We start from the raw sequence: 25,243 nt of genomic DNA on the forward strand, positions 1-25,243 counted from the left end.
TTAACTCGACGTTCGGTTTCGACGCTCTAAGCTCGGAATCCTACGTCGGAGTACATATCCTCTTGTTTAACGTATTAAGGCCTTCAGCTTAATTCGTCGCCTTAGTTTGGTTGCACGCTTGGGGTGTGACCCGTTGGGTTCAGTCAAAGGAAAGCTGTGAGATTAATATAATTAATCTCACTGATCGGAGATGGCCTCTAGCCCGACTTTCCGATCACATGACTTCACTGAATAGTTAAATCCGTATTTGATTCTGAACCCTTTATCGAAATAATACACTTGTTCGAAGGACACCATTCCTTTCAAAAAGAGCGCTCGATCTCAAGATCGAATGGAATGTAACCTGATCTAGAACACCTAGGCATAAACAAATAACTATAAAGAAAATATGAGAAACTGTCCTAAGGAATTTACGTTCTCCGAGATGAAGGAAAATAATCTAGACTACAAAAATTATTAGAAATAAACATAAAACCGTTTCTCCAGCAACGACGCCAAATTTTGACAAGCTCTAGTCGAATCACCTAATCAAAAGTAATTCCTAAGTCCTCTAACTAAAGTAGATAGGGAAGTAGGGCCGAAACCACAGGGAAACAATGTTTTTCTATCCCTAAAGAATTAATATAATCTAAATTATTAAGTAACAAATATGATTTTATGTGAATTAAATTAAGGGAAATAAATTAACTAAGCGAATAAGAATAATAGGAATAACAATAAATCAAAGACTAGGGTATAGGTTCACCAATAAATAATACTTCGGGATGAAAGACAATAATCAATTATCAATGCATCAATTAATCAGATCATAAAGGGCTTTTGCTACGTATTACAATCACAAAAGTAATCTAGCGGTATTAAATCGCATCTCTCGAATCTTGACTTAACCATTTATAAATTAACCTGACTATTGAAACTAAGCCTAAACATCAATTTTCATATGTCGAATCTCAAATCAATATTTCATAACTTATACAATTAAACCAGGCCTAATCTAATTGCATAGCATTAAATAAATCAATGGGAAATTAATCAAAGCATTAACAATCAACAATAATAAATCATCCATTCATATTATTTACGGATCCCCAAGAACCCTAGAAATAAAATACTCATACATAATGAAATCTAAACTAAGCAAAGCAATTAAACAAGACATAATTAATCAAAGCAATAAAATTACTAGAAATAAAAGGGAAGAAAATCGTTACCAAAGTAAACGGAATTAATAAATTGCATAAACCAAAGAATGTTGAGAGAACAAGTTGCTAAAACTTAAAATCTAAAATCTGGAATTTTAACTAATGAAAGATGTAATAGACTAGCTTAACAAAAAGCATATATATATTAAAGCTAAAAATCCTAAGCTAAAACGTCGATTAACGCCACTAAATGCTAACAAAAACACGCGCCCGGCAGGGCGCCTGACCGCCTGGCCGGGCGAGCCTCCGGGTCAGTCTTTCTTTCTTCCTTGCCCAGCTAGGCGCGCCTCGAAGCGAGGGCTTCCTTCCTAGCCTGGTCGGGCGAGCTTCCGGGCAAATATACTCTTTGATTGGGCTCTTTTGCTAGGCCCAATCCTAATATCCTCTTCGGGTCTTGTGACTTAGGTCCATTGCCTCGGATTCTTCTTCTTTGCCGAGCCCTTAATCACCGGTTCGATCATTCTAACACGGTTTTGGGCTACGGGATACGGTCATCTGTGTGCGCTCCATATCAAATGCTCGTAGCGGCTCAAATAAGTCCGGGAAATGCTCAAAATCTGCAATTTCCTACAAAATAATACCAAAGCTACGAAAACACTAGAAAACGCATATTAGTAATAAAAATAGCTCCGTAGAGCCAAAAATACTCTTAAATATGACTAAGGGACGAGGGTAAATCACTATATAAAATGGACATATCAATTACCAACTTTAGACATACACTTATTAACTCTGTGAACTCACATTACTAAAACATTTATCAAACATAGTTATTACCTCATCACCACTGTTGTAACAAAGACTAACATCTGCACTATACGCAATACTATATGATTCTACTTCCCCTTCCGATTTAGGTTCAGGTTCATAAACAAAATCCGAGTTCGACATTATTCCAGAGGATATATCAGAGGTTGATAGAGAAAATGAATCACCAAACTCATAGAATTTCTCAATGGCTGATTTATGTCTTCCCCCAACTCTAGCCCTCCTTTCACTTTACCACCACTCACACCAGCTTTGCCTTTGCCTCTGTTAACTTTACCACCACTTAAACCACCTTTACCTTTACCACCACTACTCTTTCTGTCCTTTCCATTACTTGAACATCAATAAATTAATCCTACTTAGCAAGCTATTCTACAACCATTTAACAAATTCAACAAGCATTTAATTAATTCAACAAGCATTCAATTAAATTTATATAAATTTAACCTTTTCTTCAACTATTCAATAAGCATTCAACTACTTACCAAACTCACAAAATCAAGACAGATCTAAAAGAATAAAAACTTAAATCCTCACATAATTATTAACACTTCTCTACACGCATTCAATTATTCATATTCTACTTGAGAAGCTCACATAAATTAGTACTAAACAAATTCAGATGTTCAAACATCCTACTCTTCAAGTATTTAACCTTCAAGTATTTAACTACATGCATTCAACTATTTGACAAAGCGACTACATTAAGATGATGCTACAATAACACAAGAGTATTATTGACCATTTAAGCATGCCACGTATTCATAAAAAGCGCAACGACACTTCAAGGATTGAACTAATTCATGATTTCGAGTGTTCAATCTGAAGGAGATTATTATTAAACTATGCATTCAAATGTTCAAAATGAAGGACATTAATCACTACATCCAATTCTACAACCAATTCGTTGATTAACATCAAATTTCAATAATTACTCAGTTCATGAATTTCAAATTTCAACAATAATTACCTAGTTTGAAATATGACCTAATAACTATTCTAATTCAATCACAACTAAAACCCTAATTACCCGATTACGTTATCATACAACTCTACTGAAAACCCTAGTTACGCAAAATTTTAAAAATGCAAGCTTCAAGCCCAATTGTTGTCGCAAAATAGATAAACCCTAATTACGGAAAATTTGAAAATTGAACCGACCTTTGCCCTTCATTGGAAATGCCAAGGCTTTCACACTGCAAATTGGTAATTATCTTTGACGAAAGTGGAGAAGATGGCACTGCAATGGAGGATGAATTTGCTCTTGCTCCACAAAAAGCGGGAAAACGAGAAGATGAAACGGGGAAATACAATTCAAACTGGTAGCTTCTACTTTTATATGTGTATTTAGATACGTATACCGTATTTCCATACACTGACTTAAATTTAATAGTGATGCAAAATACCATTATTGCCCTTGTGCTTCGACGGCTGAGACTTAACCATTCTCGCTTTCTCACTGTCTCTCTCCTCCAGCGTACTCTGAATACTCCATTGAAGCAGCTTTTGAGCGTTCTCTTCTCCATTGAAGCAGCTTCTCAGGTAGTATAGCTTTCTTAATAATCGAATATCAGTTTCACAATCTAGTGTTAATCGTTAATTTTATTTTATATAATTTTTAGTGGATTGATTGATTGTTGAACTGTTTGCTATCCAAATTCTTTTGCAAGAATAATTTAATTTGATGATTGAGTCAAATTTGGTTGATAATGTGCTGCAAGACCCTTGAATTTTTAGACGAAACTATTTCTGATTGTGACCTTTTGCTAATTGTTAGAGAAGAGACAATGTCGGTTATGGTGGAAACAAGTTTGGGCGAATTTGTTATTGATTTGTTCACCGAACGTTGTCCGTTAACATGCAAAAACTTCTTAAAGCTTTGCAAGTAAGTTTTTACCCCTTCCCTTTTCTTTGTTATGATCCATTTTTATTTTTGCTTCGAGTAAATTTTTCTTATTTTTCTGTGTAATTTTTGTGTTGATTTCTTGGGGTACTATAAAATCCCTTAGTTGTATAGGAAATTTAAAATTAGGAAGCAATTGGGGATAAAATTTTGTTGTTGCTGTGGGGTTATTTCAGTGTGTATGAGATTGGGAGGGGTAGGGGGAATTGGCTAGGGCGTGTATGTTTGTTTAGCCGTGAAAAACGCGAGTGTGGCTCTTTTGGGCACAAACTCTTGTAATAATATAGGCTACAATGGAATTAAAGGTTGACAAATTGAGACGGTGGGGTGTGTTGTTACTTAATTGTGCTGCAATGAATTCTGGGCTTTACAAAATGGCTCTTTCGGGCATGAACTTGAGTAATACTAGAGGTTGTGATGAAATTGGACGTTGTTACTTAGATATTAGCCCAGTATTAATTTATTAAAAATAGCCAGGGGTGTGGGTTTGTGTTGCCATGGGACTTTTGTTTAGCTTGTTGGTAGTTTTGGGCATAAAAGCATGTATTTCTAGAGGCTATTATGTAATATTTCGTAGGAAGTTATGCCTTAAGTTATTAGCATTAGGGTAATGAATTTGAATGGGTTCTGTTCTTCTGTCTTCTATTTTCCCCTTCTGTCTTCACAATCTGTATTTTGGTAACAGAGTATATCTGCGGGATTTTTTTTTTTTTTTTTTTTTTTTGGTTATATTGAGCATCATATATTTCCTTTTTTAATTATTGGATATGCAATTGGTTTTGTTAAGGGAAGGTCAATAGGTGATCTGTAGGGGGTTTTGGATGGGTTGATGCAAGTTTGTCATGTTTAGTGTTGGTACTTGTCGTAGTTTTGCGTTAAATAAATGATTGATTAAAAAATTTATCGTTAGCTAGCTGTAAGGTGCTCAAGATTTTGTAAGATGACATCTATATAATCATCTTAGGAACTTTACTATATTTTTTAAAAGCGTTATTAGGTGCTTAAATATAGCCTAATTTGTAAATAAAATAATACAAGTACATAAAAATTGAGGAATTGCATTATGTTTATTTATGCAGGATCAAATACTACAATGGTTGTTTATTTCACACAGTGCAGAAGGATTTTACTGCTCAGACTGGTGATCCAACTGGAACAGGAAGTGGCGGTGACTCTATCTATAAGTATGTATTGTCTAATGTAATTAGTCATCTGGTATGAAAGTTGAGGTTTTGTTTTTTTTTTTTTTTTCCTTGTCCTTTTATTAAAGAAAATGATTTATCGATCGGGCTCTAATTGGCATAATGAAATGTACAGCCCTCAGTTTTGGTTCAGTATGAAATCTGGTTCTCTTATTACTGCATGCATTTCTTTTTCCTCTCTTGCCCTTCTTCTTTTTGGGGGTTGATATAGAATTTATGTATTGCAATCCCTACTGATTTACATTTGGCTACTCTTAAATTAGGTATCAATCATAAATCTCTTACAAGCTAAATATCATGGTATCTTATTGAAAGTACAAAACAGGAAATCATTGTAGGTGACTTGAAATTATTTTATTCCTTCATCTTTTTTCCGGGATGTTGACATAAGCAAAGGGTTAAAGAATAGGATAATAATTTATGCAAAGATATATTCTAGCCTTTATAGGGCTTCATCTATGATATTTATCGATCGGGCTCTAATTGGCATAATGAAATGTACAGCCCTCAGTTTTGGTTCAGTATGAAATCTGGTTCTCTTATTACTGCATGCATTTCTTTTTCCTCTCTTGCCCTTCTTCTTTTTGGGGGTTGATATAGAATTTATGTATTGCAATCCCTACTGATTTACATTTGGCTACTCTTAAATTAGGTATCAATCATAAATCTCTTACAAGCTAAATATCATGGTATCTTATTGAAAGTACAAAACAGGAAATCATTGTAGGTGACTTGAAATTATTTTATTCCTTCATCTTTTTTCCGGGATGTTGACATAAGAAAAGGGTTAAAGAATAGGATAATAATTTATGCAAAGATATATTCTAGCCTTTATAGGGCTTCATCTATGATATGTTTGGATATGGTAGTACTTGGGTGGAAATAAAAAGGTTGAAAGAAGGGCATATGAACAGGATTGTAAACTTTGTTCTGATTTAGTTAAAAGAATTAGATAAAGTATTAAGAAGTCTGGATATGTGCGTTGATCTAATTTCTCTCTCTATCTACACTCATTATAGTTTATAACTTTCGCATGCTTGTCACTACCAAACTAGGTTTCTATGGAGCATATGCTAGTGGTAATCAGACCTACATTACTGGATCCCTGACCTTTTATATTTTTGGTTCTCATTCCATAAAAAATATTGCTCAGGTTTTGGTAATACATTTCCTAAGTTAACCCTAAAGACAGAGAAGCAAGCTGTAAATGTTACACTTTTTTGACAATTGGGATGGAACCCGCAATTGTCTTATAAGGTTTAATAGAGATTTTTTTTTTTTTTACTTGAGGGTTACTTCGTAAATGTCAAGATCATGTTGATAAGTCATTTTTAGTTTAAGGATATCATAGAAAGTTCCCCTCTTTTTTCTTTGGGGGTGGTGGTGGTGGTAGTGGTGTAGAAACCTTTGTCTAGTGCTTTTTAACACTTGCAAAAATTTTCATTCCCCCAAAATGATCTGAAAATCTTATATGTATTTGGATTTTGAACATGAAATTATGACGCAAAATCTGGGAAAAATCCGACTCGACTTTGACTCTCCTAAATAAAGCAAACAATAAATTTATCCACTTTTCCCAACTTCCAACTATTGACTCTTTCTTGTTGCTTAATACTCATTTCTACTTATCCCACCCCCACACTATTCCCTAACCAGGTCTCTTCATTATGATGTCATGAAACACTGAAGAAAGGCTGGAGCACGAGTCTTATGTGGTTGTCTATGCTTGTGTTAGAACTTTGAAGCATTTTGATTTGGGTGGATTTTTATGTTTTTTTTTTTTCTTTTTTGTTTTTTTCCTGTTTGTTGCCCATTAGGGTTAACTCGAGTAGTTTGGTATGCATTTGTATTGTATCATGCATTTACTTTTACATATTATACAAATAATACAACTTTTTCCATAATTGGAAATAATAATTGGTGCCAGTGACCGTGCTAGTTTTCGATTTGTCACCATTACTGTTAATGTATATTCAAAAACTTGAGTATCTATGCTTTTGTGTTGAATTATACATTTACTTGCGTAAAAAGTTGAATAATGCAACTTTTTGTATATGGAATGAATTTAGTGCCCTTGATCGTTGGTTTAACTAAAGCCGAATATTATGGGTTGTCCACCCAATATCTAAAAAGACCCAACCTAAAAGTGATCTGAAACCAAAACTTTATTGATTATATACATGAAATAACATCAATCTTTCTTTTAGGTTTTTATATGGTGACCAAGCTCGGTTCTTCAAAGATGAAATTTACCCTGACGTGAAGCACTCAAAAAAGGGTACTGTTGCAATGGCTAGTGCTGGGGAGAATTTGAATGCATCCCAGGTATAGGAGTTAGCGTACTTTAACTTTAATTTAACACATCTTGGATATGAAATAATGATAGTTTGGTTAGTAGCATTAGTACAATATTTTCTTCATTCAGAATTTCATTTTACGATACTGATTCTACTTGCAGTTCTACATAACATTAAGAGATGAGCTTGACTACCTGGACGAGAAGCATACTGTAAGTGAATTTTTTCCAGCGACTTCATACATCAGCTAACTCCTTTATCCCCTTTCCCTCTCTTAGTCTTTTTTTCTCCTAATTTTGATCTATGCTTTATATCCTTCTTTGACTGGTTATAAGGATGTCCTGAGTCATACGTCAGCTAGTTTTTTGGCTCTTTGTAGACTGAGGCATGTGATCATGAAATCAATAGTTGAACTCATAGTTTTAAATTGCTTCTTTCTTTGGTAGCAGAAGAACTTTTATTTTTTTTATTTGTGTGTGTGTGTGTGTGTGCGCGCATAAAGAAAGAAAAAAAAAAAGAATTTTACTGCTTACATGTGTGGTTGATTATGTAAAAGAATCAGTGTATGTTGCAATGTGTGATTTGTATAAGACTGTAACATTAACAATTTCAAACATCATCGTGAAACATAAGAACTTCAAGTAGTCTGTGATTTTCGTTAAAGAGATTATCAACAAAATTTACGGCATTGAGAATCGTTAATTATTATTCCCATACAATGTATAAAAAGGCTCAAGGCGCACCAACGCATTTCAGAGTTCCCTGCTTTGTTGAAGTGAGGCGCATAAACAATAAAAAGTTTCTGATTAAAATCTTTGAGCGCCTCAGGGGGTGCACCTTAACCTGCATCTCATCAAAATCGTCTCGCCTAGACAACAAAAGCGCATGACCCCTAATGCCTTGCGCCTCCTTTTTAAACACTGCTCCTATAGCCCCATTTGCTCTGGAATTCAAAGAAGGAAAGAAAAAAATGGAAGCATTTTGTTTTATATTCTACGACTTCGTCTTTTAGGGTGCAAGACTATTTTCAATCAGCAAGGATTTCTCTTATTATGGACAAATCAATTATCTTGAGTTTTGACAGTATATGGAATGTTGGAGATGATAATTTTTGTTTTTGTTGTTGTTTTTTTCCCTTTACTGTTTTGAATTTGTAAAAGTACAATTTGTGGTGCTTGGATGGAGGGGCGACTGAGAAATACTGATTCCGTGCTTAGTGGCAACTTTTTTGGTGTTTATTTTTAGCACAAATCCATGCTTCTCTATTGGGGGACTTATCAAGTGAATTATTGTGGATTGGCCAAACATTTTATTGAAGCCCCTTCTAGGCTAAGGCAGTTAGGTTTTTCAAAATATACATGGTTCATGGTAAAATTCTTGGATACCTTCTTGATTGGTTAAGTTCAATATCCTTTACAATGCGGTCATGGCTGAAATGTAATACCATGGGAGATCTGTAGAAACAGAACCAGTTGAAACTCTGTTTTCTATTTCAGGGTAGATTGTCCTACTCAGTTCTCCCCGTTTTCTGTTGACTCTCATTTGTCATGGTCGTGGAAAGTGGAAGTAGCTTTATTAAAGCAAGATCACTTTACGAGAAATACTTTCATCTCCTGTCTATTACAGACTTTACAGATCTGTTCAAAAGCATTCTTCAAGAACTTGTGATATGTGAAAGAAGAAATTTTATAATGCTAGGAAGTGAAGATTAACATTGATGCTGCCTAATTTGGGCCTTTGACCAGGCATTCTCTCCTTGTTATTTTGAAACCAGCTATTGTTGCATTGTGTTCAACAGTTGAGTGATGAAAGGAAGTATATGATTCATTTACCATGCATGGTCAATCATTTTTTCTGTAATAATATTTGATAGATTACAAAAATTTGGACCAACAATCTACCTTACCTTCTCGCACATTGTATATGTCATAATCATTTTATAAAAAGGCTTATTTTAGTTTAGATGACTTGACATGACCTCAAAACCTATTAGAAAATGCAATCCTTTGCATGGGGTTCTTTCAACAATTGGTGGCGAGTTCTCTGTGTCATTTTTATTGTCCTATTTTCATCCACTACCTTTTATGTTTACTAAACTAGTCATTGAGCGTTTTTGGAAGGGAAGGGATTGAATGATGGTTGTTACTTGTCTTTGAAGGTCTAACACCTCAGTCCCATGGTGGTTGTGTATATTGTTATTGACGCATGATCATCTAAAGTGACAAGGGTAACTTTAAATGTTGACTAGGTCTTTGGGGAGATTGCAGAAGGTCATGAAACATTGACGAGAATAAATGAAGCTTATTTGGATGAGAAGGGAAGACCATTTAAGAATATAAGGTGATCATCTTTAGTATAAATTTTCGTGATTCAAATTTAGTTCGATCTACTTATGACCATAATTCTAATACTACATCTCTACATGTGTTTTTTTATGTTTATTGTATCTCAACAGAATAAAGCACACTTACGTACTTGACGATCCTTTTGAAGACCCTCCCCAGCTGGCCAGTTTTATACCTGATGCTTCACCAGAAGGCAAACCAAAAGAAGAGGTAATTGTTTTATTTCAATTTCTTTAATATCATAAGATGACTGTCTTCTGTCGACTAGCTTGTATTTTTTTTAATTATTAGATTTGCGTATTTTTTTGATAAAAAGGAGCCATTGCTATCTATCTCTTATTTTATAATCATCTTTTTATTTGGAAATCTACCAGGGTTTACTTGGGGCTCCATGTGGTAAAACAATTGTGGATAATCTAGACTCTAGACTCTGCTCACGTGCCTGTTCCTAGGAATTATATAGTTTACTCAAAAGGCAATGGTTTCAAACCTGTGAATATGTGATAGTTGCATGTAACAAGTTGTCCAATGTACTTATCATTGGAACTCTAATGCATGTACAATTTTTGGAGAGGAGTGATGTCATCAGCAAATTGATGATGGGAAACTGACGTATTCCTACCTCCTCACCCACGAATCCTTCATCATGCCTAAAGTCTGGCCTTTGGCAAGAGATAACTTAGGGGATTAGTCACCAATGTGGAATAGAAGGAGAGACCGAGAGAGAACAACCTCTTGTCAATCTGATCAAAGCCCAGAACTACCTTTTAGGCTGCCAAGCAGAAGACAAACAGCCGAACGACCATTTCCTCTGTACAGAATCAAAGCTTTTTAATTTGTTACCTTGTTCAAATTCAAATAAATTTCAACCAAACATTTCATAACTCTCGTAAAACTCCAACTTAAAGATAGAAACTACATTGCCTCTATGTTTGACATGATCAACCACCTCATTAGCATTTAGCAACAAGAGCCATATTGAAAATTTGTCCCCTAAAATAAAGCACGAGAATTTTGATCAGCTGTCTTGTTGAGATTTTTTTAGTAATGTGTGTAATAAAGCTTGTGTTGATCCTCAAAGAATTCCTGCAAAAGCTATTAAATATCTTGTTTATCACCTTGAAATAGGAGATTGAGGCAAAATCATATAGGCTGAAACATTAAATCCTTCTGCTTGATCCTTTTCTGAAGACATGATTGCTGTAGAATTCTTATTATGCCTTTTCCTCTACAGTCTTCAAGAGCATAAATAGGAGTCTTAATATATGTGCTGAACCTAGTATTCGGGCTGCAGCAGCCAGACACTATCAATACTTGACAATCGATACAATTTATTATCCTCCGGCATGAATTTGTCATGGTTCAATCTTTAGCACTTATAATACTCAAACATGCCTCTTCACATATATGTTTGCTTGCATTAATCCCAAATTTGAAGCCTTTGGACTCAAGGGTGATATACAATGTTTTAGTTGAAGGAAAGCTAAACTCTTTCATAAATGTGTTCTTAGCTTTAAAATTGCACCTTGGGTACTAGCCTGCTAGCCTACTAGGCGAGTCATGGCAGAAAAATTTTCACCTTAGTGATAGCATGGATATGAGTTGAAATGTTGAAAAAAAAAAAACAATTTACTTCAAATTAAATTAAATAGGCTTTAGAATTGATTTCTACCAAAAGCCCTAATTCAATTGCATTAGATTTTGTCAATTTGAGACTCAATTTAAAGCCCTAGAACTTAAAAAATCTAAGTAAAAATTGGTAGCATTGATGGTCAGCAACTTGTTGGCTACATTAGTGAAGGGGTGGCCAGCTATATCTGGTTAGTTCCGGTACCATAGCTCCGGTGAACATGGTGGTCGTTGATGATATATTCATTAGATGACTTCCATTTTCTCTCTCTCCGATCTGTCTCTCACTCTTCTTTGATCTTACCTTCTTCTCTCTTTATCTCTCACTCTTGTATAAATAATCCCTTTCTCTATGGAGGCTAGCTCTTTTTTTATCTCTTCCAGCATTCTTCTTCAATTTACTGCTGTACCCACTGCTAGCTCCAAAGAGAGTAGTCACGTACTCACGTTTCATCTGACTCATCTCTTTGATAAATTTGTCTATTTAAGGTTTGTATTTTAGGTTTTATGTTTTTTGTGTAAGATAAAATATACAAGAAAGGCGTGCATCTTTGGCTCTTTGCCTTACAATTTGTACTTCGTGCCTAGTATCCAGAGAACACCTTTTCTCCTCAGCACACCTGTGCACCTTTTAGAACTGATATCTGTTGCTGACCTTACACCATATGGCGAACTAAGACCCGGTTGATCTTCTTGCTCCATTGTTTTCTGAATTTTATGACTTTTGTTATGATCTGCTTTACTTTCTGTCCATATTATAATTCTTTTTGGCATTCTTTCTATTTGTGTTTGTTGCGTTTCTTATGCATAGGTCGATGATGATGTGAGACTTGAAGATGATTGGGAACCTATGGATGAACAATTACCTCCAGAAGAGCTGGAGGAAGCTATACGTACGAAGGAAGCACACTCTAGGGCTGTGGTTCTTGAAAGTGTATGTATTTTCACATATCCTTTTTTTTTTTTTTCCTAATTAATTTATCTGTTTACAATATAAAGATAACCAAAGAAGCATGTTCATATCTATTTTGTAACAGATTGGTGACATTCCAGATGCTGATGTAAAACCTCCTGATAATGTGTTGTTTGTATGTAAACTTAATCCGGTGACTGAGGTGAGTTTTCAGTATGTCCCTTCAGAAAAAAATTTCTTTTTAAATTGCAATCTATATTTTTGGATCCGGTAATTATCGGCTAGGACCTAGGAGAACTCCTATTAGGTGGCCCATTGAAACTAGTGTTGCCGAAGGAACAATAGAATGAACTGTTATTGAGGTTGAACTGTAATGGTCACATGGTTGCTTGCATTGCTCATTAATCATCAAGCTGTGAAGTGTGAATTTACATACTGAAAAATAAACTTCATTTATTTTTATTATGTTTCCAAACATACTTTCTAACACCCTTTTTTTAGTGAGTGAGTGAGTTGTTTTGAACATATTGTAGTGACTAATGTTAGTGTGAAACTTTGATATTCATTAATATCATGTAATGAATCTATGTAAGCCTCCTTTAAGCTTTATCTATGCAACGCACAACAACCAGAAGAATACATGCGGCCAACATCGGTTAAGTAAAGCACTGGTGATGTGGAAAGGTTAGATGAGAGAGTAAAAAATCGAACTGTAAATAAAGAGATAATGTATGAGAAGAGAAATCATTGAAAAATGTGTTATGTACAATGGCCACCCCCCCCCCCCTGTATTGTTGAGTCCCAGCTAGGGTATATTTGCTTTGCACCCGAGTTGTTGGATAGTTGAAATACCAGCCTGTGACAGTGTGACCGGTCTTGAGGAAGCCGCTCATCTCAGGTTTGTCATAGGGTACCTAAAATCCTCAAATATTTGTGTTTGAAAAAGTCATCCAAACTTAAATCCTTGATAAACATTGAATACAAAATAACTACTCCTAGTTCCCAAATGCTGTAAACCAACAGCCAATGGATTGCAGGTGTAAATAAGTTAGTTACTAAAATATGTATCTTTTCTACTTGGTAGATATTTAGAGTTGTTGCCAATGCATGATATTGTAAGCTTAGACTACATTATTTGCTTGGATTCACAATAACCAGTTTATCTTTATGATAAGCATAGGGCATTTATCTAGTATTGAAAATGGTGTGAATTGATTAAAATAATATTTTCTTTAGTATAGTGCCTTCCAGCTGTCCTTTTCTTCACCGTTTCTTCAATTTATTCAGTTAACGGAGTTAAGCTTCAGCCTCAATTGAAACTGACTTCTTGTTCCTCCATTGAAGATTTGAAGCTGACTTCTTCTTCCTTCCGCAATTTCCACCCCCTTCCATTGGACACCACCATGAAAACCCTATAAAAAAGGGTGAAATTAGAGAGAGAGAGAGAGAGAGAGAGAGTAATTAAGAAAAAGGAAAAAAGAATCTGCTTTCTCTCAAAAACAGGGGGGGGGGGGTAGATTTAGTGAGCACTTATACTGAAATTAAACGCCTTTTCAAGAAAAGACCTTCCTCTCTTGTGAGACTAATTTATTAAAAACAAAGAAAAAAAGCTCTAGCAGCTCCAGTGTGAGGAGCAGACACTCCAAGCACTCAGACTCTCCATTGCAATATGGAGTGGGCGCTCTAAGGCTCTAAGCTGCAGGCCGGACAACTTAACTTCCAATGCTCATAGGCATATGACCTATCAATGTAAAGCTCTTGGCCGACTTTCATCTCTAATTAGTATTGGTTTAGAATTCTTTGTAGTGAAGAAAGTATTGGTGTGTTTGAAGTGGAGTAGTGCAGTTTTTATCAAGTACTAGCCCCCCCCCCCCCCCCCCCCCTCTTATTTTTTTTAACTCTTGTTTCTATTTTTCTACTTCCAATCATCAAATGTAATCTCAAGACACAAGGATCAGCGTTAGTCATCTAAGCCACATTACAAAGTAGGATATTCATCCAAGTAGTCACACCACAAATTGGCTCATATAGCCTTACATTTCGTAGGTTTCAGGGATGCTCCCGCATCACTATGCCGTACTATTCCCAGGCATTTTTCTTTGTGCCCTAGCTAGGCGCACCATGGGTGTGCTATTCAAATCTATTGTTGTTACCACTGCCTGATTTTGTAAACTTATATTAAACTTTTAGCAGTGGTGACTTCGGAAATGGAACCATATTTGGTTGTGTATAATTTACAACAGCTGTTAAATACGAATTCCAATAAAAATAATACGTTGTGGAGCCTGGTTAATGGGTACCTGCTCGACCTGAAAACCACCCTTAACCCGAACTGAGTACGCAGCTTAATTTTTAGGCTGGGTACCCTGACTTATTAATATTAAAATATAAATCATTTTACTATCTTTATTTTTTATTATTTTTTGAACTCTAACTGCCAAATTAAGTGATTTTTTTTGGAACACCCATAGTCTCCCAGCCTCTTGAAAGCTGTGCAAGTTTTGTTCCCCTTGAGCTGCATTTATACAATTACCATATTATGCTTTCTTCATATTCTGTTTCATCAATTTTTGCAAATTTCTTCTTCATTTTCCTCTTTTCTGCTCTAGTTTTTGCCATCTTGCATAATTCATCTCATATCAATATGCTTAGCAGTTTTGACTTTTGACAATGAAATGGAATGATTGATGCGCTTGTATAACAACCATTATCCAAAGCCTGATGTGATGTTACAAAACATGGTAGGAATAGATCATGGATTGGCATGTTGAAAATTCCTTTTAGAACAGTCTTTGAACACCATGTACTTAGTTCCATGCCCTAAATGCCTTCCCAACCTTCATATGGAGAGATGCAAATCAATTCTCCTAGGCCCTAATATTGGTAGCTGGGAGCTGAGTTGCCATTGTAACTCCCTCTTGATTATTGCTATTTGTTTTTATCTGTACTCTGTAATTTAATATTTGTGTTACGGTTTATGTAGGATGAGGACCTGCATACTATATTCTCACATATTTGTTTTTATCTGTACTCTGTAATTTAATATTTGTGTTTACTGTTTATGTAGGATGAGGACTTGCATACTATATTCTCACGCTTTGGAACTGTTACATCGTAAGTGAATATACTATTTACCTTAGTATTGATCATCCATTAATTTGAGGTTGTTTCTGACTGTAATGGTTTACTTTCAGGGCTGAGGTCATCCGTGATTTCAAGACTGGTGACAGCCTTTGTTATGCTTTCATTGGTTAGTAGAACGTTATTTGATTTATAAGAGTATGCATTTACTAGAAGAGAGTGAAAGTCACAATATATAAGTTTAAGCTAGCGTTAAATGAGAACTATAACTTGGTCTGAGCCATTTGTAAATCTGTCTGAGGCCTGACACTTAAGGGTTCAGTAATGGCATTTCCATGCAAGGGGCTGTTTAGTTAGGGACTTAGGGTTTCTAGAATAGCAAATGGAAATGTTCTCTTTGTTTTTATTTGTGCTTGTTTTGTTCACTATTCCCTTTTTCCCATTCTGTTTAATGGAATTAAATCATACTCATCAATTTTTATTCCCTCCAGCCCAAGTTTTTATTTCCAAATTTTTATTCCCTCCAGCCCAAGTATATCTCACTCACAATAAGTCATCGATGCTTAGCTTCTGATAACATAATTCATATGACTATTTCCTTTTTCTTTTCCTACTTTTTCTTTTTGTCATTTTGGGGATATAGAAACACTTGTATGCCTCACCACATTTTGATGCAGTATGTTTGTTTTTGGAATGGCCTATACATTTCAAAGATGCAGAGATGCATTGTGACGAACATTTCTGTGCCTAATAGCCAAGTGCTCTAACCCAAGCTTGGACTTAAAATTCATAATTCAAATGACCCAACTTGAACCGACCCAACCTGGAAAATATTATGGGTGATATTGATAAATTTTGGCATATCAAACCAAATGGCAATACAGCCGAATAGTGAATAGTGAAGATGACCAAAGACTAAATGTACCTGACCAAAATAACTTTTTACCCAAATGTGAACCGGACCAAAATTTTCCGAACTGAATGACTAATCTCCCATCTTTAAGTTTGAGTCAAAGAGCCAAATTTTGCACTTGCATGTTGTAGAACTTCAGATTTTGATTAAAAACATAAAGTTTCTAGACTTAATCCCATGAATCATGCAGCTTTTTTATGCCAATAAAAGATACTTGTTTCAGATCGTCGCTCACGTAGCAATCTGAACCATCATTAATAAGGGGGAAGCCACCGAATTATCCAAAGCCCATAACAATCCCCACCATCCATCAGTCTCCACTTCCTTAGAAATATGGACTTCGAAGCACCTGTTTGGACATTTGTTCAATGGCAATTCAACTTATCCCTCCAGTGCTACCTCTATTAAATGTGAATGCTCTTTGTTAGAAGGGTCTCACCTGGCTAGACTCCCACCTGTTCTTTACCCCCCTTCATTAAACATGAATCATCTTGTCTGTTAAGCTATCCACTCCATCTCTTGCAAAACAGAATAACAAAGGTGGCTTTCTATGTTAACTGAACTTGGACCGGAAATACTTGCCCCTTCTATTGTCCACACCCTTAGCTTTTGGATATAAGTTTGGAAACCTAAAGATACCATGAACTTGGAAATACTTGCACCATAAGGACTAAGATTAATTAGTCATAGCAACTTAGCAAAAAGATGTATAGAACAACACAACCAGTGTATATTTCAAAGTTCCTTTTTTAAAAGATTTTTTGACCATTCTATGTTACTAAATGGTAGATGGAACTGAATGAAGGATTACAATGGATGAAATCATTTAGCTCACTGAAATGCCCTTATGCTTCTACTTGGTTTCTTTTATACTTAGTGTTGTTGATGCTTATTTAATAAATTGAATGTTACTTCATCCGTGCTAAAATATTTTATAATTACATTATTATCACTCAATAGCTATATGTGATGACACTGACTTGTCAATAATGTTTAAATGTTACAGAGTTTGAGAGTAATGACGCTTGCGAGCGAGCTTACTTCAAGGTTTGTTATAGTAGAGGAAACACATTACATTTTTGCTGATCATCATAGATTCTTATATTGATATAATTAAATAATTTGTTTTCTAGTTTTTTATTTATTTTTTATTTTTTATATTATTTTTCATATATATGTGAAAGAAAAGGAACAGACTTGGGATACCTAATTCTTGGTATGTGGAATGGGTACAAAATGCAATTCATCAACAAATCTTGTTAAATTAGTCCAACAGTCTTTCTTTAACCAATTCATATGTACCAATACATGTGTTTCGGATCATAAAAGGGAGGGATTTAGCAAATTTGGTTACACTGATTCAGGAATAGAAATGGGTGAGATGTTTCTTAAGTTGATATAGAAATGGGGGGGGGGGGATTGAAACTGATAATCATCTCCTATTTTCTTGGGAATGCAATTTGAACTGTTGGAATAAGATAGTTGGAAAATAGAAACTGATAATAATCTCCTATTTCTTGGAAATGCAATCTGAACTGGTCGAATAAGATACTTGGAAAATAAGGAAACTTAGTCCGGAATAATTTGACTTCCTGATTTAAACTGCAATCTTCTTTTTACTTTGCAGCTTTTCTCATTCTGATTTAGCTGCTGCTTTTACTCCCTATTCGCCTTTTTGACTCTGTTCTTGTTTCTTTGTTATATTTGCGTTACCTGGTCCTGAGACATGTCTTGTTTCTTCATTTCATATTTGAAAAACAACTAATCTCCTTTTCAATGTTGAAAAAGAAATATTTATTTCACTACATTTTTGTTTGATTCTCACTGGGTCTGGATCTTCTGGATTATGTTTTTGTGATAGATTCATTTTCTCTGTTTCCTCGTCAGTCTTCTGTCTCTGTCACTTGATCTTCCCCACCCCCCCCCCCTCCCCCCTTCTGGTTTTTCTTTCCTTTCTCTTTCTGGATTCTAATTTCCATCTTTTTTTGTATTTTTTGTTATTGTCACCACTCTCTTTGACCGGTAACCAAGATAAGACACTGAGACATCGAGAGTTTGCACTATGGCAGGATCTGATATGTGAAAAAGGCTCAAATAACCTGAATATATTTTTTGTTATTGTCACCACTCTTTTTGACTGGTAACCAAGACTAAGACACTGAGACATCGAGAGTTTGCACTATGGCAGGATCTGATCTGTGAAAAAGGCTCAAATAACTGAATAAGATATTTCAGTTGTGAAAATTGCAAGATTGGTTAACTTAAACAATCAACCAAGTAATATTATTTTGAAAGGTGTAAACCAAAATCACACGGTTAGGATTAGCCATTGTAGCAACACAGAAATAATGACAACACTTTGACTAAAAATGTGAGAGCTTTTTGGTCAAAGTGCTGCAATATCTACGAAACGGAGGAAGTAATTGTATTGTTTGACAGTATAAATTTCAATTTTATAAGTGTTGCAAGTTATGGTCCCTGTAGCACATTGTGACAGGAATGTAATCAAGTTAACTAGATGGTGAAGTAGGGACAAGGAAGTTAACTTCTGGTTTCATTGAAGTTGTCATTTCCCAATTCTCTCCCATGCATTAGAGAATTACAGTGGCAATCAGACATAACTGGGCTCACGCTTGTTTGTTCAGTGTCCCAATTGTGTTAATAATACAGACCCTTGTAGACTAACTTTTGTTTCCACATGTACTAGGATACCTACTTTATAATCACTGCTCTGCACTATGATTTAAATTATTTTGGTCAAGAATAACTTTGACTTCACTATTCACATATCTTGCATTAACCATCTTTTTTAAACTAATATAAGAAAATAATTGTTATCATATGCTATGTTATTGGAATTATTTCAATATACATCTTCAAAATACCAGGTTATTATAATTTTTACTTACAAATAGTTTTATACATTAATGCTCAAAGTTGTGCATTGGAACATTTGAAAGTCGGAGTGGAGCAACATTATAAAATGAAAGTAGTAACTAAATGCGAAGTTTTGTGGATGTTTTCTGGGGATATCTTAAGAAGGGAAAGTACGATGATAAAATTGAGGGCGAGGGATGCTATGTGTAAAATGTAACATGTTTTTCCCACATGTATGATATTGAATAATTTATAGGTCTTCAACACAAGTGGATAGCTACTAGAACATTTGTGCAATCTCTTGGTTGTATTGATGTGCTATGGACAACTCCAATATCTTAAAGCTGTATTTATGTCTTGGAAAGTCATACTTATGTGATGTTAATGTGTGTTTAATTAGCTTCAGGTTATTAGCTCCAATTTTACTAGTTTGTCTATCCTACCCTTAAAGAAGAGAATAGGGCTTGGTGGACCTTATGTAACTTGTACTTTGTCTTCTTGTAGATGGACAATGCACTTATTGATGACAGGAGGATAAAAGTGGATTTTAGTCAGAGTGTTTCTAAGCTCTGGAATCAATTCAGACGGAAAGGGACTCAAGGTAAAAATATATATTTTGTTTCTTTTCTCCCCATTTTTTTCTTCTCTTACTTTGAGTTTGGAAACACTGTAATTCTGTTGATGCTGGGAAGAAGCTATTAATTGTAATTAATCATAAATGCCAAGTTATTTCATTATTTTTTATTGTTAGATGTAATACAGGTCTGTTAAGGTCAATTATCTTCTTTATAGTTCCAATTCCGTAGGATAAAGCAACAGCCCGGAACATGAAATAATGATAGAGGCCATTTCTGTACATAAAATTCACACTATATATATTATAGAACTATAAATTACCATGTCAGCTTTTAAAATATGTTGGTGGTTGAAGCCTTCATGCGTTCATGCATATACTATTCGACTATACGTTACATACAAGAATCATTAGGAACCTAGATTTATATTTTAAATCCCTACAAATGCTTAGCTAACGAGGCATAGCTGAAAACACTTGAATTTTAATGTTGAAATGGTACTTTCCCACTTTATCAGTTGCAAGACCTGAGACATTGCAAAGCTGAGATGCGACGTGCACAACTCTGCACTTATTATGGTCATTGCATTATTTATGCCTTGTAATGAAATGATATTCTTTTCATCATCTTCCAACTTGTGTACACAAAGCAAAGATTTGATTACAATCTCTTGGAAGTTGGAACTTTTAATTCGGGAGAGACCCCAAATGATATGTAAAATCTGGACCCCAAATTTCATTTCTTTTTCTTGATGAGAGAGTGTGGACAAGTCATTCTCTTTTTATCAGTATTTTTATACACAGCTGTCATGTTCCTAGCTATAAATTTTATGTCAATTTATAATACGGCCTATACGGGAACGTGGAATGATGAATTCTTCCATTGGTTGGGTCTAGGTAGATTCTATTTTGTGGATAGCCTTTCTAGTAGAAGGCTGACTGGTGTAGTGTAGGCTCCCTATATCACCTGTTAGTCCCAATGTAGGCTTAAACAATGTTGAAAGTTGTGGCTTCTTGTATGAGAAGAAGTGATTGCCATGGAAGCACTGTATAAGGTTTTGATTCTACTAAAAGGACAGACACATAGTACCTGTCAGTTTTGTATTGGAAGTTGGAACTGTGGAGAGTCGAATATAGATGAGTCGCCTATATTATTTTTCACACCTTGCCATATCCATTTCATCATCATACCTGTGTCGCTTTGTTGAGTGTAGTATTATCCTCAAAAACAGCAGAAAACCTATGGGAATTGGGCATGTCTGACAATAAAGTCCATCACTTGTATCAAGTCCAAGTAACAGCTCTGGTGTATATAGATCGTAAATCTGTTTAACAGTGTTTGCAACCAAAAAAACTCTAAAAGATAGTTAAGATTTTCAATCAAATATTCATTGTGTTTACCACCAAAGAACTATTTCCCTCCATCCTATTTTTCATATTGGAAATTTGGCAGCTCTAAGATAAACCAATGATTTTTTCTAAAATGCCTTGTTTCTGTCGTGTGTAGGAAGAGGGTGCTTCAAATGTGGTGCACTGGATCATGTTGCAAAAGATTGCTCCATGGGAGAAATGCCTGGTCAGCATCAGAAGTATGTTCTAAAAGAGGATAATCAGCAACATGGTGGAAATAAAGATGCAGGGTTAGTTTTCAGCGGCTATTGATGAATCTGCATCCTTCCCCTTGAGGGTGGCTCTTTACTATGTCTAACAATGCTTGCCATATTTGCAGCTATGAGATGGTGTTTGATGAAGATGGTGGAAGCCCAAAAAGAGAAAAGAGGCACCGAGATTATGAGCAAGATAGGGAAAAACACAAATTTCAAAGGAGGAATCATGGTGATGATAAACACAGGCGTGATGGGAATAGAGACTCAAGGGACAGTGAGAGACGTCGATACAAAAATGATAATCGTGATGGGCATGGTGGCCGAAGGGATGAAAGGGAGAGAGGTAATAGTCATGGCAGGGATGGCAAGGAAAGAGAGAGTAGTCATGGGAGGGAAGACAGGAATCGGAAAGAGAGTAGGTATGATCGCAGGATTGACCAGGATTGCCGAGAGAAGAAAAATGATGGGGATAACAGAAAAATGACTGAAGATATAGATAAATTGAGCAAGAGAGATGGAGCTAATAGGAGTAAGGACAGGGATAGGAGGAGAGATTCAGATTTTTATGAGCCAAGCAGAAAGGAAGAGCAAAATCAGAGAAGAAGCTCAAGAGATTACACTCATGGCAACAATGAGAGGCGGCGAACTGGCAGGAGGTGAACTTTGTTGATCCGATTAATAGAGATGCTTCTGATTTTGTAAGACAGTGCCTCTTGATCTTGCTTCTTGTATTTTGTGTCAATACCTAGCTTACAGAGAGACAGTTGAGTACCCTTATCTACTGGAGTTCTCTGTTTGTAATAGTATTAACAATATACCAACTGGTACAAAGTTAGAAAGAAGAGAAATCAGCCATTTTGTAATGAAATCCCGTGAATTTGGTGAGTAGGAAATTTGAAGTTACTATCTCTCTTCTGTTATTTCACAAGATGCAAGTATGAAGTTTTGAAGAGCATGATCAACAACTTATAGGCTTTCTTTGATTAAAAGCAGAAAAAATGTCTGGGGTTAGAAGATGAAAATTGTTAAGTTTGACTACAGGATTCACGTACTTTGTTTTTAGGTGTGTATATATTATTTACTTTTCAATTCACTTTTGATAAATCAAAGCCCAATGTTTTTTTTTTTTTTTTTTTTCCACCACTAATTGACCAAACTCTACTCTCTTTCTCTCATTTATCACATCTCCTAAACGAGGAAGTGTTATTGGAGTTTCGTTATGCATGAAGAAGTGCATAACGAACAGAACGGGGGAGACATAAAACGGGGTGGTCCCCTTGTTGCAGTAAAAAGTGCACCTTGTACCAAAAAAAAAAAAAAAAGAAAAACCCAGTATATGGTGCATAGTGTAATACATGTATACTACAAGTTTACTTTACAACCTTTTTTTTTATCTTTTATTCCTTGTTTTTCTTTTTACCCTTTTTATTTCAATTGTTTACTGTAGCAACCAATTTTTACTTTTCACCATTTCTATGATTGTGAGTCCACCATTGTTGGTGGATGTGAGTGCAGCCTCACTGGAGTAAGTTTTTGAAAATGGCGAGGAAGATGTTGGTGATAAATGATTGGATGTTAACAGACGATTTCCACAATTGCGATGAACTCGTAGAAGGTGAATTTGGAGGTGCTGAACATGGCGATGGCGATGGCGACGATACAACCACAATTGAAGACGCATTGGAGCATGAAAGAGGCCGGGAAGAAGAAGATGATGAGCAGGCATGTGCTCTAGCCCTACAAACTTTGTTAAATGAGGTAAATGGTACTGAATTTAAATTTCTAGGTTTTCAGGGAAATGATTTTGGGGAAATCAGTGTTTGGGGAAAAATAAGTTGTGGAATTAAGTTGTTGGTTGTATATATGGTTCATTCGTTGCTGGTTTGAATATGTAGAGAGTGTAGAAAGGTGTGAGATGGTCACTTTTGCTAAAAATTGGAGCAGGTGTTGTTTATATACTGTATTATTTTGGGTCTTGTATTGTACAATTTTTTTGCTTTATCAGTGTATGTATTTGATTCTTTATCACTGTATGTATTTGATTCTTTGTATTGGGTTGTGTCATTGGCCATGTCCATGGCAGTGTAAGAAATTTAGTTGTGGTTGCCAATGCAAGCATCACTTTTCAATGGAAAGTCATAGATAAAGGCATGGTCATGATTTGTTTATTGTGTTCATAGTCTACGTTTTGAATAGTGTGTTAAATATATGAATATTTTGAGCAGGCAGTGATTTGTGTGTGTGTTAGTGGGCTGAGCTTTGTGGGTAGGTCAGTGTGTTTGGTATGGCAGAGTGTGTGTGTGTGTGTGTTAGATGTTAGGGGAATGTGTGTATGGTTTAGATGGTAGGGCAGAGTGTTGTGTTAGATCCCAGGGCTGTGGAGGGTGTGTGTTTGTTAGATGGTAGGGCAGGGTAGGGCAGGTTGTGTGTGTGTTAGTGGGCAGTCGTTTGAGGGAAGTGTGTGGGGTAGTGGGCTGGGCAGGGGCATTATGGGTAGGGATATTGCTAACTATTAATTAACTTTTGCATCTCATTCTACAATGTGTTAGGCTTATGTCTGGTTGCTTTGTTATAAACAGTCTCCCAACCAAACTCTTGTCTCATGGTTTGTAGTGGGTGTAGTTTTCTCTTGTTTGAATAAATCTTTGAATTAATTTACTTGTTGAAGGTCAATGTTGGAGAAGAGTCTTACAAGACTCCTACCAAAGGAAAGAGTAGTGTGGCGATAAGTTTTGAGATCGAAGAGGTTGTAAATGTAGAGGTTTCCCTTCCCCACCCAATGTTGGAATGGTGTTTGATAGTTGGCAGAAAATAGACTCATACTTCAGGAACTACGGGAAGCAAGAAGGTTTTGGGGTTGTGCGTTCAAGTGGAGCCACAATAGGAAAATGATCTAATGCAAAGGATAAGCAGAGTGTGACTTGGACGTGTGAATGTTTTGGTATGCCTGGTAGAAGGAGCAAGAAAACTGGCACCCTTATCTCCGATTCACAAATATCCGAGGAAGTTTGTGTGAAATGGAAGAGTAAAAAAGTTCAATGCCCTATGAAATTGAATGCAAAGGTGAATGAGGTTGGTGATTAGGTAATTAAAAAAGCATTCTTAGAGCATCAAGGTCACAAGCCCACACCGGGGAAGTCCAAGAACATCACTAAGTTTAGGAAGAAGTTCCTGATGGACTACCCGCACATTGTTCGCCAAGTATTGAATGATCGGAAGGAGGGAGTTCAGTTTGCAAAGATATACAATTGCATGGCTAGGCAACAAAATGGGAGGGATGAGATGCAATTCACTGAAAAGGATTTGCATAATGAGGTTGCGAAGCAAAGGAAAATTATTTTTAAGGTGATGCGAAGGCAATGTTTGCTTACTTCAAGCGGATGACGGATGACGATTCAAAATATTTTCATACACATCGTGTGGATGATTTGGGTAGGCTCCAAGATGTATTGAGGGTAGATGCGAGGAGCCGGGCTGCATATGAGGAGTTTGGTGACGTTGTGTGTTTTGATTCGACATACTTGACCAACGAATATAAGCTCCCATTTTGTAATTTTGTGGGTGTAAACCATCACGGTCAAACGATTTTGTTCGGATGTGCATTGGTTTCTCACGAGACCGCGGAAACATTTGAGTGGGTCTTTTCTAATTGGTTGAGGTGTATGGGTGAAAAGCAACCAATTAGTATCCTAACGGACCAAGATCTAGCGATGAGGAAAGCTTTAAAGGTGACTATGAAAGGAACCACTCTTCGATGGTGTAGTTGGCACATCACACAAAAATTTGCCAAGAAGCTTGGTAAGCTTTCTAATTATGCCCAGATTCACGATGACCTTGAGAATGTAATTTACGACAGCCTTGATTGCGAAGAGTTTGAGTCAAATTGACCAGAGGTTATCAAGAAGCATGAATTGGAAGACGATGAATGGCTG

At 35.8% G+C, this 25,243-nt stretch overlaps 1 protein-coding gene across 1 annotated transcript; it reads left to right on the top strand.

Annotated features, from left to right (window-relative positions):
* The first annotated feature begins 3,383 nt into the window (after positions 1 to 3,383).
* LOC110722380 (peptidyl-prolyl cis-trans isomerase CYP59-like) lies at positions 3,384 to 22,633 on the top strand. Its single transcript, XM_021901647.1, has 15 exons — positions 3,384 to 3,512; positions 3,748 to 3,855; positions 4,953 to 5,057; positions 7,283 to 7,400; positions 7,534 to 7,584; positions 9,621 to 9,712; positions 9,828 to 9,927; positions 12,158 to 12,280; positions 12,384 to 12,461; positions 15,327 to 15,373; positions 15,454 to 15,509; positions 17,260 to 17,300; positions 19,635 to 19,731; positions 21,212 to 21,344; positions 21,434 to 22,633. The coding sequence occupies exons 2-15, from the start codon at positions 3,758 to 3,760 to the stop codon at positions 21,969 to 21,971; spliced, it is 1,677 nt and encodes a 558-aa protein (XP_021757339.1). The 5' UTR covers positions 3,384 to 3,512; positions 3,748 to 3,757; the 3' UTR covers positions 21,972 to 22,633.
* Positions 22,634 to 25,243: the final 2,610 nt, after the last annotated feature.

Source organism: Chenopodium quinoa, unplaced genomic scaffold (genome assembly GCF_001683475.1).
Source record: "Chenopodium quinoa cultivar QQ74 unplaced genomic scaffold, ASM168347v1, whole genome shotgun sequence".
NCBI lineage: Eukaryota > Viridiplantae > Streptophyta > Magnoliopsida > Caryophyllales > Amaranthaceae > Chenopodium > Chenopodium quinoa.

Excerpts from the sequence above, each read along its gene's own strand:
- LOC110722380 (XM_021901647.1), top strand. The coding sequence starts at position 3,758 with ATGTCGGTTATGGTGGAAACAAGTTTGGGCGAATTTGTTATTGATTTG. Across the intron at positions 12,281-12,383 it reads GGGCTGTGGTTCTTGAAAGT|ATTGGTGACATTCCAGATGC; the intron begins GTATGTATTTTC and ends ATTTTGTAACAG. Across the intron at positions 21,345-21,433 it reads GGTGGAAATAAAGATGCAGG|CTATGAGATGGTGTTTGATG; the intron begins GTTAGTTTTCAG and ends CCATATTTGCAG.